Source organism: Sciurus carolinensis, chromosome 3 (genome assembly GCF_902686445.1).
Source record: "Sciurus carolinensis chromosome 3, mSciCar1.2, whole genome shotgun sequence".
In the NCBI taxonomy this organism is placed as follows: Eukaryota; Metazoa; Chordata; class Mammalia; order Rodentia; family Sciuridae; genus Sciurus; species Sciurus carolinensis.
In genome coordinates this window covers 108,516,442-108,535,012 of record NC_062215.1, presented here as the reverse complement: position 1 = coordinate 108,535,012, position 18,571 = coordinate 108,516,442, and the positions used below count along the sequence as shown (strand labels likewise).

The 18,571-nt window shown below is 41.0% G+C and overlaps 1 protein-coding gene across 6 annotated transcripts in view; it reads left to right on the top strand.

Moving 5' to 3' along the window:
- Acvr1 (activin A receptor type 1) overlaps positions 1-18,571 on the top strand; it is a 120,676-nt gene that overhangs the window by 73,299 nt on the left and 28,806 nt on the right. For 5 of the 6 annotated variants that reach the window (XM_047546549.1, XM_047546548.1, XM_047546546.1 and 2 more), the window contains 2 exons: positions 15,877-16,140; positions 18,253-18,464. In XM_047546549.1, the coding sequence (XP_047402505.1) occupies positions 15,877-16,140; positions 18,253-18,464 (476 nt within the window). Of the gene's footprint in view, positions 1-4,956; positions 4,980-15,876; positions 16,141-18,252; positions 18,465-18,571 lie in introns of those variants that run through there. The other variant, XM_047546552.1, reaches the window with a different exon arrangement.

Here is an 18,571-nt window from a genome sequence, read left to right as displayed (position 1 = left end):
TCAATGATGCTAAATAACATTATTGGGACATAAATAATAAAAGTCGTAGAGGTTTTTTGTTCTTTTTTGTTTTTTTATTTTTTTGTTTTCTGTTTTGGTACTGGGGATTGAAACCAGCAGTGCTTTATCACTGAGCCACAACCCAGCCCTTTTTATTTTCTATTTTAAGACAGGGTCTCGCTAAGTTGCTAAGGGCCTTGCTAAATTGCTGAGGCTTATCTTGAACTTGTGATCCTCTTGCCTCAGCCTCCCAAGTCGCTGGGATTATAGGCATGTGCTACTGTGCCTGGTGAGATTTTCTTCTAATATATTTTGTAGTACATTAAAAAACAAGCAAGGGTCAGGCATGGTGTCATGAGCTACTGGGGAGGTTGAGGCGGGAGGATGGCTTGAGCCCAGGTATTCAATGGCAACCAGGACAACATAGCAAGACCCCACCTCTAAAACAACCAAAGAAGTATAGGGAAAGGTTGACCAGTGGATACTGAGTTACACTAGACAGGGAAGGTTAGTTCTGGGATTCTGTTGCACAGTGGGATGGCAACATAATAATAATATATATTTCAAAGAAAGCAAAGAGGAAGAATTTTGAATGTTTTCACCACAAATAAGTGATAAATGTTTGAGGAGATAGGTGTGCTTACCATGATTAGAACATAATGCTTTATATAAAAGCATCAAAACATCACTTGTCAACCATAAATGTGTAAATTTATGTGTCCTCTCCTTACAAAAAACAAATCCATGAAATAACTCTTGCTCCTTTGTCTCCCAAATGTTTTTTTCCCTCTTTTTTTGCATTGCTGAGGACCAAATGTTTCTTAAACATTGATTAAAAATCTGTTAACACTTCAAATGGTAGGTCCAAAATCATGGACCTACTATTGGATAGAGTTTGAGTGTACTTCAGAATGGTTTTCAAATTCTATGGAACTCTAAATGCTCTGAGCAGAAGGGGACTTTTTAAAAAAATTATTGTTGTTTTTGTTTCTAAATACAGAAAATCGGAAAATACTGCATACTTTGATGGTAACACTTAATAATAATTGACAGCTTAGTATGTGCAAGTTAGTGGGCTAACTGCTTTATGTTATTATTTCCCATATTAATTTGTATTTATTTTCCACAATCCTCACAATTACCCTTGCAAGACAGGTTTTTTGTTTGTTTGTTTGTTTCTTTCTTTTTTTTTTTTTTTTTGGCCTATTTGGGTTGGTTAAAGCTCTTTCTTGAGGTTACACAGTCAACAAAAGGCGTAATGTTCTTTGAGGAGTAGTATTCGAAACTTCTATCATTATTATTATTAGTATTATTATTATTATTTTTTGTGTGGTGCTGGAGATTGAACCCAGGGCCTCACTAGTGCTAGTCAACTGCTCTACCACTGAGCCACATCTCCAGCTCTTAAGAGCTTCTGTCATTATTAATCCTCTTCAAATTTTCACTTTTTTTTTTTTTTTTTGTGGGGGTGTGTCCTAAGTTAGCTACATCTACATTCATTTATGTCTGGTGCGTGCTAAAATCCAGCTCAATCTAGTCTGTTTGAGAGGGTAAGAAGAGAATGTGTAATAGCAAATGACAAGGCCCCTTCAGCTGGGTTTGTGTTTTTTACTTCTCTTGTCTCTCCTACCAGTAATCATTTTTCATGTTCATTATCTGCACAACTCTAGCTGCAGGAAGAGTTTTATTTGCTTTTACAGAGAAGAGCACTTGAGTCCTAATTACCTGTATATTCTTCCCTTCCTTCCCACTAATAAGACTCATCATGCTCTAATACTACTATTATGCCACCAGGGAGAAGACAGAACCTCTGGGTTTGGCTTTCCTTTTGTCCCTGAATGCATGCAGGTGAAGACGTTGACACTTGTACTTAAAATGGGGTATTGCGTCTTTGGAATTCTTTTAAAACTGAGACAACCAACATTTTGTAAGATTGTAAGTCACACTTAGATTTTATTATAGCAGGGGAGCCTGGACTTATGCAGAGTTTTGTTGCAAGAGATTTTGGCCTACCCTAGAGAAGATTTCTATGTCCTAAATTATTTTCCAAGTTGACTGGATTTTAGTATTTCCAAAGCCATTGCCACTCATACTTTCCAGCCCAATTACCCAATGAAGGAAGGAAGGGGATAACTTCAATGGACTTTTTGTTAGGGTCCACAAAGGTGCCGCTCTTTGCCACTGGGGGAAGAATAGAATAAGCCTTTCTTTGAATTTCTCATTATTGAGGATTCAGGAAGTTCTTAAAGGGGTGAATGAATGTAAAAGAAATATCTCAGTATTAAATTCGTTGCTCTCATTTCTTGTTACTATAATTTATCTATTTTGTTCAGAATAATTTTTTTTCTTTACCATATCATCAAATGAGAGAATTTTTTATGGAGCGAGAGATGAGATGTGTTGGGTTATTTGCCGTTACAAGAACTTAAATTGTAAATGTTGGGTGAAGCTGCACACTTTTAAGATTTTGTTTCCTTATTGTCATGTTTTCTTATGTAATAAAATGATTGTATATGAGCTGATGCAAGGAGAGCTGAAACAAAGCTTTCTGTTAGCCTCTCCTTCCTAGGAAATGTTTGTTTCTACTGTGAGTAGTTAAAATAGAGCCACAGCCACTACCTATCTATCTATCTATCTATCTATCTATCTATCTATCTATCTATCTATTTTGGACAGTGTAAGAGGGGGTTGGGTAGTACTCATTAAAAATTCAAATCAAACAAAATCAGGCATTGAACAGATGGGAAAACAAGTTCAATTCACAAGCTTATGAAATGCTTTTCTCATAATTAAGGGTGCAGAGCCTTGGGTCCTCATAGATAGGTCTCGAGTAAGAGGAGGTATGCCATTTCTTCTACAGAAAAACTAGTAAAATAGGAGGCATGTAGGATTGTCATATGTGTAACTTTCACTTGAGGGAAAAAAAAAGGTAAAATAAAACTCTTTTAAAAACTAATTTACCACTCTCAAAACACTGCTAGCCCCTCTAGAACTCCCCCTGTAGCTTGAGGTGAACTCAGGCAAGCTTCCATGGATAATGATTATTTATAATAGTCATAATTACGCAGAACTCATGTCATTCCAAGAAGTATAAGACACAGGGTGGGGTGGCTTCCCAACTTCTGACTGACTCACAGCTAGAAACATTTTAGAGTAGGACCCGATGTGCATACGGGACCCACACACCTCTGAAACAATAGGTTCATGAAATAGTAATTACTCTTACCATGTTTCTTCTCTTTCCTTAACACTATTCAGTTTCATCTCCAAAAAAATGGAAAGAAACCTTGTCATGAACTACTAAATTGATTTTGCTAATGGGTCAAAACCCTGTTTAAAAAAAGACACCCCTCAGTCTGCTCCTAAGAGTTCACTTTTCAGAAACTCTTGCTGCCCCAAGAGGAAAGTTCTGACCACTGATCTTAGGTCTTCTGGTATATTCACCAACAAAGCTGGCCTAGAATCTTTTTTTTTTTTTTTTTTTTTTTCACAACTTCATGTAGCCTGACCACCCTGTTTCTCCAAGCCAGTGATTTGAGAGGAAAAGGGAAGTTTACATTTGCACCTTCTCAGCCTTGGTCATAACACTGTAACAGCTGTTGCCTGATTCTAATCAGCTGAATCTGAGCCCTGGGAGCGGGTGTTTCCTAGAGCCTGGGTTAATGCTGAGCCTAATTCTTTGTTATGGGTTAGAAAAGAACATGAACTTTCCAAGGAGATATATACATACACACACACACACACATTTTGGGGATGTGGGAAGGAAAGAAGGAATAAAAAGAAGAACGCAAAATTCTTTTTGGGGAGGTGGTGAGAGTCACCTTAAAAATAATAATCTACCTGTAGATTTTATTCACACGGAGTACCATTTGTCAAAACGGGCTGGCCCTGGCAATGTCTGTGTAAGCAAGAAAGGGTTCTAGCTGTTAATGAGTCAAAGTCCGGTTGTTGGAAGTCCGTCTTACCACATGATACTAATACTTTCCTTACAAGGAATACCTTCGACTCCTATGGGGCTGGGGCTGGGACTGGGACTGGCCATCCATGGAGGCAGAGTCTTGTAGGATGAACAGGCCTTAGACCAGCAAAAGAGGAACTAAGAAGGACATTTTAGGCAGGGGAAGGGTGGAACCCAGAGACCATGGGGGACACCAAGTCATGAGACAGAATTAATTAGGGTTGAGTTGAGACCTGCAAGTTAGGCAGAGCCCTGTGCTTGAGGTGTTGTGTCTTGTATTCTGAAAGCAGTGGAGAGCTAGTGAAAGATTAAGTAGAGGCAATTTGTGTGCTTTGAAAGAGTGGTGTGATGGAAGGAGATTGTAAGTCGTGTCAAGAAGAGAAGGAAAGGGAGTGAGAAAAACCAGTCCTCCTGCAGTTTTGTGGCAAGCCAACCGCATGCTGCATTTTCAAAGGCATCCCATCTATAGCAACTAAATGATGGCAAACAGAAGCAAGCTTTAGTTCAAAAAGTAGAACTTTATTACAGGTAGCTCACAAATAATGACAATAGCTTCGAAACAAGAATTATCTAATCCACTGCTAACTTTATTATGAAAACAGAAGCCTGAGCTGCCGACTTTTCTAGCAACTTTTGCAAGACACTTCAATCCTTCTAGCTGGCCCTTTGTTCCTGTGTTGCCATGGAGTGTCAATAAGCCCCGCTCAGAATAACCCAGGCAGTGAGCCGAGAGGTACAGCCTGCCTGCCAGCGTATTGGCTGGGCAGGTTACACTGTTTGCCTGTCTCCGGTCTTGGGAGGAGCACTGGACGGCTGGTTGCCCTAGCAGCTGTGAAAGGTGTATGTCTCTTGGCTTCCCAGAGTTTGAAACGCTACCAAAACTCGCCTGCCTCCTGAGCATGTGCGGCTCCCGATTGAGCTGATAGCAACTGAAAATAGCCCACTGAGCACCTGTCCCTGGTACAGCAGCCCCTGGCCGACTGCCTTGAAGGACAGTGTGGACTCACTTGGTAGACAGCAGGTGAGGTACTGAGCAGATTTTAATGATTCTTAGCAAGATCGGGGCCCAGCATAAAAGGGAGCAAAACCAAACAAACACACAAAAACAAAAAAAGAACCTAAAACAAAAAGCAAGCTTTTGAGCAGGTCCATTTGGCACTTGTGTGGTTAGTGGGTGACCATAATGGCTGTGTATGTACAGTGTGTCCGAAGGTTCCATATAGTTCCCTTGTTCAACAGAACAGTGGGCTCATACACTGAGAGGCCCGAGTTTCCTCTTGGAAGGAGAGGTTTTCCTAAAAAACTCCTGGATGGCAGCCAACCATGGTTTGTGTTGCCTCTGCTTTAGAAAGGGGAGGCATTGAGTTAAACTCTTTCGTTTCATTTTATACCTGCTCTTTAATCTCCAGTGGTTTAGTAGATGGTTTCCACGGGGTGTCTCTGCAAGATTATTTCTCAGTAGTACAAATGTGAGTGCGTGGAGAATTAATAGAACCGCAGTATGTTAGGAGCTGTCTGCCCCCCTTTGGGACTCCTTCCATTTCCTTCTGGACTTTCATCTCCTCACTGGGCTTGCCATTGTTGGACAGACTTGGCATGACAGCATGGATGGAAGCAGGCTCTGGAAGGAAATACTTCTGAGATGACTGGTGGTATTAAAGCTACTATTTAAAAGTGACCCTTCGTAGATACTTGGGTTATCTTTAGGCTGGGAGTGATCTGCAGCTACGGGAGCCAGCGGGAATCTGAGGAAACTCTTGCCTGTTGCTCGGCTTGGGTTTGTTTAGGTATTCTTGCTTCCCAGCCAGTGGCCTCGTGACACATCTCAGATTTAGCTGGCTTTCTTCTGCCAGGGTCCAAGATGACTGTGGAAGCTGGGAATGGTTTGCCATGCTGCAGAGATTGAGGCAGTGTGTTTGGAAAGCCAGTTCTGGTTCACAGTACTCTGAAGAAATGCAGTCTGCTTCTGTCCTGAGCGTAGGCACCTGGAACTTTTCTTTGAACTTGAATAAAGAGGAATAAGCTCAAAATGACCCAAACTCAACCTTCTCCTAGCGACTGTACGGTCTTTATTCTCTCAGTAATCAGCCAGTCTTCTTAAATGTGTTGAATTTGGAGTTAATGTGTTCTTTTGGACCATATTAATTAGTCTGATAGGGGTTGGAAGATTTGTGAAGCAAACATCAGGTTCTGAGGGATGGCAATACAGTCATGTATTCTTGGGACTGAAGACATGGAATTCCCTGCTTCATTATCTCCTCATGGAGCTCTGGACTAGATAGGGCCTTGGGAAGTAGATTGGGGAGCTGGGAGATAGGGAAGTAGCAGTAACAGAGGTTTGGACCGTGCCCCAATTTTTCGCTCTTTTTAGTTTTTAATGCCTATGGTTTCATCTAGCATGGAATGGAAGTAGTCTAGAAATCACCATGTCCCTTCTGGGCTTTTCTCTGGAGTAGGACAGAGTATAGAGCTAGGGAAGGGGGATGTACTAATTAGGGGCATTTTCACCTTTGGCTTTGGGTGCCACAATGCCTTAAGGCTGCATTCCAAGACTGTTGTTAAACAAACTGGAACCCTGCCCAGCATTTGAAGGGTTTATCTGTGTGGTTTGAAAACTTCCGGAAAGGGTGGAGAGGTGTGGTAAAGGCTTGTGATGGTAACTAGATCCAAGGTTGGCAAACTTGCAGGAGGTCAGGTCCCTGAACCCCAGAGGAAAGGTGGAGTAGGGCAGGAGAGGAGAAACCAAGGTACAGAGCTGGGCTCTGAAGGCCCTGATGGTTCCTTCTCCACTATTCTGTCCTTTATTTAAGTTTTCCTGTTAAACCAAGTTTCAATTCAGAGACCAGGTAGGAAGCCCTCAGTGGCAAGCCATGTACTCCCTGGCTAGCCCAAGGAGTCGGGGAAACCACCAAAAATGAGTTGACCAAGAGCGGCACCCCTTCTGTACTATGAGCAGAGCTTCCAGCCTGAGATGGTTAATAGATGGAACCACAGAGAAGGAGTGACTTTTCTGAACTGCTTATAACTCACTGGGATGAACTGCTTTCCTCTTCCTTCAGGCTGCTCTCCCTGGAACTGGAGGTTTGTTCGGACATGGGCATTGTTATATGTGGAGGGGTGGGGGAGAGTGTTTTCTGGCCTATGGAAATATTCCACAGTAGGCAATTACCCTCAGTCCTCGTAATCATTTGTTTCTGTGAAACCTTGGCTAGAGAAGTTTGAAGACAAAACAGAGGGCATTACTTTCCTCTCATGTTAAGGAGTTGCGTCATAGACAGTACTATGTTAAAGCCAAGTCTGTCCTGCATTCAGAGAATCATAAAAAACATGGAAAAGACAGGCCAATATTGTCTTAGGTCATTACCCCACAGTGTTGTTTAATTTGTTAGTCACTTGAACACGGGCTGAGTTTTTGGCTTTGAAATAGAAGGTGTGGCTGCTGCAATAGGCTTAATTTACAGGGATTATTTCAGAGACAAGGAGTCAGCCCAGACACAAAATAAACAGATGGTACTTTTTTTTTTTTTTTCTTTCTCAGCTTCAGCAGTTCAAATGCAGGATGACTTAGGAATCCTTATCACCTTCAGCAAAGCAAGAGGAGAACATGATGTAATTTGCTCTTTCCTGCTCCCTGCTGAACTTGACATTATGGCACTGATACGGAAAAAAAAAATGGCAGCAAAGATCAGGGGCAGCTTTTTCTCCTCTAAGCATCCAAGGCTGCAGGCATCACTGTAAGCTGACTGGTGTTGAGGGCACTTACTGTGTGTGGATGATCTTGATCACTGTAGCACTACAGTAGCCCAAAGTCCTTAAGCAGCCAACCCAAAGAGGACCAGCCACAGAAGCCCAGCTGTTCTAGATGTATTAGAGTTCCTTATTTTAGGAACTCTTGTGTCTTAGTTCTTTCTTTTGACAAACAAACAAACTAACAAAAAACCTACTGTACCACAAAAAGTACTAATTTGCCACACATGGGAGCCCGAGTAGTGAACAGATGTGATGGTATGGCAGGCTTCTTTAGGGAAGAAATGGTTTGCACAGACATGCTGGCCTGGTGACTAAGCTTTGCCTTAAGTTCTGTGCTGACATTTGAAGACTTTATGGGCTCAGTCTGCTCTGAAAACTAGCATCAGGTCTCTTCTCACCTCTGAAACCTTTCTGTGAGGAGAAAATTCATGCTGCAGCAAATCCTCATCAGGCTGGTACTTCTGCCAGGCACCGAGGCTTTGGCTGGGTACGTAATGGTGATCCAGGCAGGTGCAGTTCCCACCCTCACAGTGCTTGCAATCTAGATGAAAGGGCTGGGCATTCAACAGCCACAGGGTCACAGACCTGAGTGTCTGAAAGAGGTTCCTTCTCTACATTTGGGTGCGTGAACAAAGTCTGCTCCAGGAAATATCATGCAAGGTAGGATGTGCTTGGTTGATAGGCACTGACTAGGAGAAAGCAATGTTAAGAGGTGGACATAAACTGGAGGGAATTCCACACCTACAGGACCTGGGATCCTGAAGCAGGAAGAGACCGTCTGGGAGCTGCCATGTGCTGGAGAGGATGCCAGGGAGCAGGCAGGGGTTAGACTGTTGCCTGTCTTTGGAGAGTGGTAGGAGCCAGTGAGAATCAGGTGCTGCTATTCCCTGAGTTAGGGAACGCTGGGGAGGAGCACGTTTGGAGTGGAGGCATCATGAGTTCAAAATCTTAGATATTTTTGTTGTTATTCTAGTTTATAACCGTCTTTTTGGAATGCTTCTATACTTTTATAATCCTGGAACACATTTTCTTCTTGGCTTTACAACTTTATTAAGTATCAGTCTCTTTGATTAAAAAGAAAAAAGAAAGTGAGTTTGCTAAATGAGTGTTTTATAATGAGAAAGCATCTGGGCACTTGGGGTATTTAATCCCTGAGCATATAGCCTGCCTTCTTGCCAGAGGATCAAATGCCCTTCACTAGGCATTCCGGATGGACCTTTGTGCTCCTGTCTTAGGAGCAGACTTGCTGGCAATGAAACCTGGCATTGCAAAATCCTTCCTTAAGCCTTTGTTTAATGCCAGAGATCTCAAATGCTTGCAGATTCTGGAGAGGTGCCAAACCGTGTTCCGGATTAGAAAATGATGGAAGGACTCCCATAATCTATAAACCTAATATAAGCTGCCATTTCAAGTGAATGAATTGTTTAGACTGTTGGAAGGAGGCCAGGAATATTTGGAGCTCCTTTTTTAGCTGATATAAGTTCTGTGCTTTTGGACTTTTGTAATTACAATCTAATTACTGCATTATTATTTGTGCTACTTTGAGGTAAGACTAAAAAATTCAGCTTGTTTCTTTTGCTGACCCCAAGGATGGATCATAACTACAGGCTGGTTTACTTGTAGCATTTGCTCATTTGTCTTGTATGAAAAATCTTAGTGGGAAATGTGGGCTTTTATGCACCATTTAGAATAATAATCAGTTTAAATGCCTTAAAGCATTATAGAGTGCATGACTGGGCAGGTGGGAATAGATAAGTCCATAGTATTGTGCTTAGATTGCTAAAGTCTCAAACATAAATATGAATACATTTACTGTGACATACAAGATTATCCCAAACTATGAACAGTCTTTGAAAGTCCGTGATGCTCTTTGCTCTGCCTCTTCTTCTGCCAGTCTAGGATTAGTCTTAGGGTAGGTGTGTCCAGATGGCGAGCTGAGTATTGCCCAGAACAAGAAAAATCTTTTTAAAGATTTGGCTGTGGTAAACTCCTGGGATTCCCAGCCTGCATCTCTGGTTTGCAGAGCCAGCCCCCATCCTCCCCCACCCCTTGGCCTCCCTCTCTATAGGAGGCAGCCTCCATTTGTGGTCAGAACTTGCCGCCAGTTCCCAGCCAGCCCAGGCTGTGAGCGTTTTCACACGGCCCTGGTTCCTGTGATACAAAGGGCATATGGAGCCAGCCATAACACTGAGTAATGCTGGGAGGTGCCTTCTAGAACAAACAATGTGGGTGAGCTCTGCAGAGAGGGAATACCTCTGGCTTGACATTTAAACTACTGAATTATTTAAATGAATGTCAATTAGGTAGAGTAGACTTGCTGCCTTCTGCCAGGGCACTTCCTGGTTATTTGCACAGGCAAGTGTAAAGTACTTCACATCAGATATGGTGCTTCCTGTCTGTACTGTAGAAAACCCTTTACAGGACAGGATTATCCATTCCCTGGTGTTTCTTGATGCGTATTGCATTTATATCCCAGTCTGTGCTTAGGGATCCACACACTCTTATCTGTGGCCCTCAAAGGCAGCCCCGCCCCAGTCGCAGATATCATAGGCCCACATGTGTTATGGTGATTTCTAAATTTGACAAGACAAACTGAGTCATGGGCATTTTGAGGCCTCTGTACTTCTAAGAATTGTGGATACCAGTATTTGGGAATATTCTACCTTGTTTTTAACTTTCTTTGTTGAATTAATAATCCTAGCTCAGAAAATTCTTTTGGCGTCTCTTCAGATTTACCCAGTCTGTCAGATAAAATCGCCATAGTGACATTTGACATATGTGTGTGTGTGTGTGTGTGTGTGTGTGTGTGGTCATTCTTATATTTTTGTGAGTTTAGGGTCTTCATTTATATTTATATGTATATAAAAACCAATACATTAAGGACTCTGCTCATTAGTTATATGGGAATGTACAGATTTAAAAAGATGAAAAGTTGGGTGAAGAGTGAAATGGAAAGAAGTCCTGAAGGTCTTGTACTTTTGCATTACTAACTGCTGGACTTGGCTCATGGTTTTTTCCTGTTGGAGATTAAGTTAATTATTACCTTTCATTAGCAGTCATTTTTCTTTGCCTGTTTTTATTTTAATTTTAATTTTGTCCTGAGTGTGGAGGGTAGGATGTGCAAATCCTGGTTTTTGATATTTTGCTGCAAAGAATCACCAACTGAAAGATAGCCTCTTGATCTTCTGTACACAATTAAGGAAGTGTATGGAAGATCCAAGGACAGTGTTTAATAAATGAGTGAATCCCTTTGACTTAGTTTATGACCCTGTGGGATTAAGATCTGATTGAGGTCAGGGTAGCTTTATGCCTGTGTACACTGAAGAGGTGGGCCCAGTAAGTTGAATTTTACTGAAGATGGTATTTATTTGAGGCTGCTCTCTTCTGGCAAAATTCTTTAGGTTACAGTTCAAATATCTGCCAGAGTATCTGCATATCCCGTTGAAAACTAGAAACCTTAGAAAAGCAGTGTCCCTTCCTGTATTTGAGTGCTTAGAGTTATTTTGGACTTGAACTTTAAAACTTGTTCAGCTGGAGGGATAGAAGAAAAAATATTACTGTTATTTTTTTTTAAATTGCCTTTTTAAAAAAATTAGAACCATAAAGTATCATTAAGTCTTTGGTAGCTTGGCCCATCCATTGCTATTATTTATTTATTGATTTATTGATTGATTGTGGTATTAGGAATCGAACACAGAGCCTTGTGCATATGAAGCATGCACTGTAATGCTAACCAGTATGCTGGTCATGTAAGGCTGGACCGTCCATTTCTATAGGATCAAGGGTAAGCAAGCCCTCTGCAGTCTAGAGCTACTTGTTTGCTACTGCTGTTGTTCCTCATGAGCCTTATTGCAGCAGGCTGAGTACATCACACTCTCCCCATTATTAGTCCATGAATAACAACACTCTTACTTTATTTTCATTTTACTTCTTAATCCCAACATTAAATCCTCATCCCTGACCCAGAGTCAGCATGCACACACGCTTAACTGTGTGTTACTTATGTAACATGGACATCTGTGATTTTAATTTTTTTATTTTTTGGTACTAGGGATTAAGCTCAGGGGCACTTAACCATTGAGCCACATCCCCAGCCCCTTTTCACAATTTATTTAGAGATACTGAGTTGCTCAGGGCTTTGCTAAGTTGCTGAGGCTGGCTTTGAACTTGTGATCCTCCTGTCTCAGCCTCCCGAGCCATGGGATTATATGCCCAGCTGCTCTTTTAAAAATAATGCTTTTGAGTGTTTCAAATGTGCATCAATTGTATTTTTTGAGTCTTATGAATATAGTCATTCCATTCCCTTCTATAGATCACAAACAAATCAATATGACACCATTAACTCACTCCACCCATCCATTTCCTTCCAAAGAACTATCACCTGTTGGGCAGCATAGTTGGCAACCCTCAGCCCAGCTTCTTGCCATTCAAGAGTGGTGAGCATATCTAGACTCCATGGAAATATTATCTTTCAACTCTGTTTTGGCAAGTGTAAACTTTTTGCCGGATTATGTCAGCAGATATATATGTTTCTTATCCTCATAGAAATAGATTGGTGCTGGAATTTCTCTTGGATTTCTCTACTCAGAGAAAATAAAGACTATCTCTTTGCTCATTAAAATTTTTGCTCATTAAAAATGTCTGAGGGCTCTTGATTCTCAGGGGTGAGACTGGTGACATACATAGCACTGTCAGCGGCTATTTTGGATTTTCTGCTTTCAGGCATGTCTTTGCTTTTGGATGAGCCCCTTGTGGTTTTCAAAAGAACTAGCAAGTCAATTATAAATAGAAGGCTGTGTCTGTGTGTCTGCATGCACTTACTCTGTGGGACGAGGCACCCACATGACAGTGGGCAGTGAACTATTTTTCCACTTCTTTGAAGAGGGAAGAAGAAAGATTAAGAACACTTTTCTCTTTTTGAGATAACCCACATCTCTACACACACCCACACAAATCTGTGTAAATGAATTTGACATTTCAAAGACCTCACCTTTAGGTCTTCTCTTGAAAGCACAGCCACCTGACCTGTTATTTTAAGAAAGAAAGCAGTTATCTCACAGACCCACAACTGAGGGTTCAGGGATTGGAGGGCAGTCTGTCTGTGCCAGACATCTTCGGAGGGTACTCTGCAGGCTGAATTTCCTTATGTGAACGGTGCTTCGGTGAAAATGGCCTTGGCTAACTAATCAGTGGTCTCTAGCACTTGGCTGTTTACATTCTGTCTTCACTTTCTTTCCCCACTGGTGGAAACTGTTGGAACAAGCAAGTCCAAACGAATCATTCCAACAGGGGACGAAAAAGCGATGTGAAAAATGGAACTGCAAATGGGTGTTTTCAGACAGAGACAATTAGGAGGTCTGATTAAGCATACTTCTGTTAGAGCCTGTTTCTGCCTTTCTTTCCGTTGTAGCCTGGGTTCACCAAGTACAGGGTATTCCTTTGGTCCTACTTGTTACCTTAGTGTTCAGACATGGTTCCATTCCCTTTGTTTCCTTGTGCCCTCATCCTGGATATTTGGTGCCCCCCATTTTTTTTGGTTTGACAGTTGAAAATTCTTAGGTGGCTCTTTTTTTTTTTTTTTTTTTTTTTTTTTTTTTTTTTTTTTTTTTTACGTTTACATAGGGTAATGATGTTTATTATATTTTTTCCCCTCCCCCCCACCCCTCCCACCCCTCCCACCCCTCTTTTCCCTCTACACAGTCCTTCTTTCCTTCATTCTTACTGCTCTCCTTAGCCTAACTCTAAACCTAACCCTAAACCTAATGCTAGCCCGTCCCACCCCCCATTATATGTCCTCATCCGCTTATCAGCGAGATCATTCGTCCTTTAGTTTTTTGAGATTGGCTTATCTCACTTAGCATGATATTCTCCAATTTCGACCATTTGCCTACAAATGCCATAATTTTATCATTCTTCATTGCGGAGTAATATTCCATTGTATAAATATGCCACAGTTTCTTTATCCATTCATCAACTGAAGGGCATCTAGGTTGGTTCCACAATCTGGCTATGGTGAATTGAGCAGCAATGAACATTGATGTGGCTGTATCTCTGTAGTATGCTGATTTTAAGTCCTTTGGGTATAGGCCAAGGAGTGGGATAGCTGGGTCAAATGGTGTTTCCATTCCAAGCTTTCTGAGGAATCTCCACACTGCTTTCCAGAGTGGTTGCACTAATTTGCAACCCCACCAGCAATGTATGAGTGTTCCTTTTTCACCACATCCTCGCCAACACCTATTGTTGCTTGTATTCTTGATAATCGCCATTCTAATTGGGGTGAGATGAAATCTTAGGGTGGTTTTGATTTGCATTTCCCTTATTACTAGGGATGTTGAACATTTTTTCATATATCTGGTGATTACTTGTACATCTTCTTCTGTGAAGTGTCTGTTCATTTCCTTAGCCCATTTGTTGATTGGATTATTTGTATTCTTCGTGTAGAGTTTTTTGAGTTCTTTATAGATTCTGGAAATTAGCGCTCTATCTGAGGTATGGTTGGCAAAGATATTCTCCCACTCTGTAGGCTCTCTCTTCACATTTCTGATAGTTTCCTTTGCTGAGAGAAAGCTTTTTAGTTTGAATCTATCCCAGTTGTTTATTCTTGCTTTTATTTCTTGTGCTATGGGAGTCCTGTTAAGGAAATCTGATCCTGAGCCAACAAGTTGAAGATTTGGACCTACTTTTTCTTCTATAAGATGCAGGGTCTCTGGTCTGATTCCGAGGTCTTTGATCCATTTTGAGTTGAGTTTTGTGTAGGGTGAGAGATAGGGGTTTAGTTTCATTCTATTGCATATAGTTTTCCAGTTTTCCCAGCACCATTTGTTGAAGAGGCTATCTTTTCTCCATTGCATATTGTTGGAACCTTTGTCTAGTATGAGAAAATTGTATTTATTTGGGTTTGTGTCCATGTCCTCTATTCTGTACCATTGATCTACCTGTCTATTTTGGTACCAATACCATGCCGTTTTTGTTACTATTGCTTTGTAGTAGAGTTGAAGATCTGGTATTGCAATACCCCCTGCTTCGCTCTTGCTACTGAGGATTGCTTTAGCTATTCTAGGTTTTTTATTCTTCCAGATGAATTTCATAATTGCTTGCTCTATTTCTGCGAGGTACATCATTGGGATTTTAATTGGAATTGCATTGAATCTGTATAGAACTTTAGGTAGTATAGCCATTTTGACGATATTAATTCTGCCTATCCAGGAACATGGGAGATCTTTCCATCTTCTAAGGTTTTCTTGAATTTCTTTCTTTAGTGTTCTGTAGTTCTCATTGTAGAGGTCTTTCACCTCTTTTGTGAGATTGATTCCCAAGTATTTTATTTTTTTCGATGCTATTGTGAATGGGGTAATTTTCCTAATTTCTCTTTCTGAAGATTCATCACTTATGTATAAAAATGCATTGGATTTATGAGCATTGATCTTGTAACCTGCTACTTTACTGAATTCACTTATGAGTTCTAAAAGTTTTCTGGTGGAATTTCCAGGTTCCTCTAAATATATAATCATGTCATCAGCGAACAGGGATAGTTTGAGTTTAGGTGGCTCTTAATTCCGATTTTAATCATGTAAAAACTTATGTATTATTATTACTATGGAGAACTTAGTCTAGGCATCTAGCTGGAAATATTGATAATCTGGATTTGTAGCTATAGACTGCATCTTAACAAACTTATTATACCAGTATATTTCTGAAGCAGGAAAGTTAGTATTGCTTGTTTTACTAGTTGATGAAGATTTATGCAGCAGGAACTAGTGTTAACAGCTGTCATATATTTTGGGTATAAAGTTATGGTGAAATTATGTTCCAGCAAAAACATTTTATTTGGATGCAAGAACTGGGGTATAAGAGCCTTGTGAGCTGAAGGTAACATGAAAGCCACAGTGGGAGAAACTCCTTGCCAGAACTCCATGGACAGACAAAAACCAGTCTCTGGTCTAGAAGAATCTAAAGGAGGGTACTCAGCTTATATAAGTGTATTCGCAGGGTGCGAGGTGACTATTTGGTAGTTGGTCAAGTGACGGGGCCACAGGATGTGGCTGTCATGGTGATGACTTTACTCTGTGAATGTGTTTGAAGTGGTTGTGGAGAAACTGCTGTTGTTCCCTCAGTGAGAGTGAAATCGGACAGTGATCCCATCCCCCCCACTTTTCTCTCCTTTGCAGATGAGAAGCCCAAGGTCAACCCCAAACTTTACATGTGTGTGTGTGAAGGCCTTTCCTGTGGGAATGAGGACCACTGTGAAGGTCAGCAGTGCTTTTCCTCACTGAGCATCAACGATGGCTTCCACGTCTACCAGAAAGGCTGCTTCCAGGTGTACGAGCAAGGAAAGATGACCTGTAAGACCCCGCCGTCACCTGGCCAAGCCGTGGAGTGCTGCCAAGGGGACTGGTGCAACAGGAACATCACGGCCCAGCTGCCCACTAAAGGTTCACATGTCCTTTTCTATTTCTAGATCGGGGGTTTCGTTAGTAGTGTCCTGCTCTGTTTGGGTTTAAGATCTATGCAGCCATAAGGCTCTCCTCCTACTCTTTGAACCAAGGCAGCGGGCCACAGAGAAGGGTGCTTTAGGTGAGGAAGAGAGAGGCATGGCCTTTTGGAATCTCATAGGAGGATGAACATGTTTGAGAAAGTGAGTAAGGTGACATCCACTTTTGGGAATAGATTGACCGATCAATTCTCTTAGGTCACCACCAAGAGGTATACAGCTTTTCATGCCACTTTCTGTTAAGGGGCTGGTATGTCTTTCATAATTTCTGAAATAATTCCGCTTAGTAAACACTCATCTCTAGACCACACTTGTAGGGAGGAAGTAGAACACAAAACTCTGAGTGAGTGAAATGCTCTTCCTTCTTTATGAGGAAGGTGGCAAAGAGGTTCCCTGACCTCCTCCCAGATCTGATTCCCCAGCCATGGTTGAATGTAGAAGCCAGATGAGTTTTCTCGTGAACCCTGTAGTTTATGTGGAATTCTTTCCCTTGTGTATTCACTACAGATTTCCTATCTTCTGGAAACTAGTGCTCTGAAACTGTTTTCCCATTAAATGAGCCCTAGACTGTGATCTCAAGCCCCTGATAATATTACCGCAGACTCACTCCAAACCAAATTTATTCTCTTAATGCATAGTACATTTTAATAGGTATAATTGCTTAATTTTGCACTTGTGAAAGAAGAAAAAACCAAAGGTGGAGTAAGAGATACTACTAGGAATATTCAGTGCCAGAAATAGCCAACAGGGAGGAGTCAGAAAAGCAAAAAAGCCAAACAGAGCACATTATAGAGATTTTGATGTTACAGTGGTGACCTTAAGGCAGACAGAAAAAGTTCAGTTGTGATAAACAAATAGGATTGAATAATAACTGACTTTAAAAAGAGAAATCAAATATTTAAAAAATTAAAGGGGCACTTTCCTTGAGTTAAATTTTCATTAATGTAGTGGATGGACATGAAGAAAGGTCTGCATTCACACAAAATTTATGATATCCACAGTCTGAAGTTCCTCATCTGTAGAACATTCTGCCAGAATCTAGGTTTAACAGAAGATTTGTTTTCTTTAAGGACTCTCGAATCTGAGAGGCTACAATATTTATAATTGAGTGTTCTATTTATTTACTTTTCAACTCTGTCATGCAAATAACATGTACCGTGGAGTATTGTGTACACCAAGTCACTGTTTGAGCTTAGAAAGTTGGAGAAATATACAAAAGAACTTCAGCTTGAGAGCGCATTGCTGAAGGGGACAGGAACATGGACACAGGTAAAGCAGATGTACAGAAGGACCAAACTTAGTGACATAATGTCATAAGGGGTCTGAAATTCAGAAGTGAGTATTATTTGGGGATCCTTAAATTATGGACCTTCACTGTCCAACTAAAAATTTTTGATTAAACTCACTAGGCAAGGGGAAAGCCTTTGTGAATATCTGCTTGTGTGACAGGTGTAGTGTTGAGTGAATGTACCAGTGTTTGAATGGGTACTGTAATAATGTCTGGACGAGGGAGTGAATCAGTGAATGAATGTTTGAGTAGGTGACTAAATTCACAGATGAATAAATAGCTTCTGAGAGAGGAATTATGCTGTAAAAAGATCAATGAGAATTCAGCAGTAGACATTCTCAAGAAATATTGAAGAAAGAGCACAGATGGGGCAATTTGGTTTTAACTGAGATAGCACTTTCTCACCGGGATATTATAGCATAGTGTCTGTCTATAAGGGCATCTTTAAATATCAAATCCAAGTAAATAAGAGTAATATCTAGATTTGTATAGTACTTTACATTTTAAGAACACTTTCATGTACATGAATTAATACAGTTGGTTCTCAGTGGAATTTTTTCAAACTCCAGTTATGTCTAATCAAATGATGGTTTAATTTGGCTGGGCTATTGGCCAGGTATTAAGAAGTATCTTAGTTTTAGCACTTTGTGTCTTGTGAGACAATGTGGTCAGGATCAGGAGCTACTTGTTAAGAGATTGATTATGCTAAATATCAAGGAAACCATGATCCTGACAGCCAATTACCCTTTTCTCCCCCATCTTCAGGAAAGTCCTTCCCTGGAACACAGCATTTCCACTTGGAAGTTGGCCTCATTATTCTCTCGGTGGTGTTTGCAGTATGCCTTCTAGCATGCCTGCTGGGAGTGGCTCTCCGAAAATTTAAAAGGCGAAACCAAGAACGCCTCAATCCCAGAGATGTGGAGTACGGCACCATTGAAGGACTCATCACCACCAATGTTGGAGACAGCACTTTAGCAGTGAGTTTGTGACCCCATGGGGAATCCTAAGCACAATAAAGATGGTTGAAGACGCTTCCATATTTCTGGCATGAAAAGCAAACAGTGAATGGACACACATGCCTTTG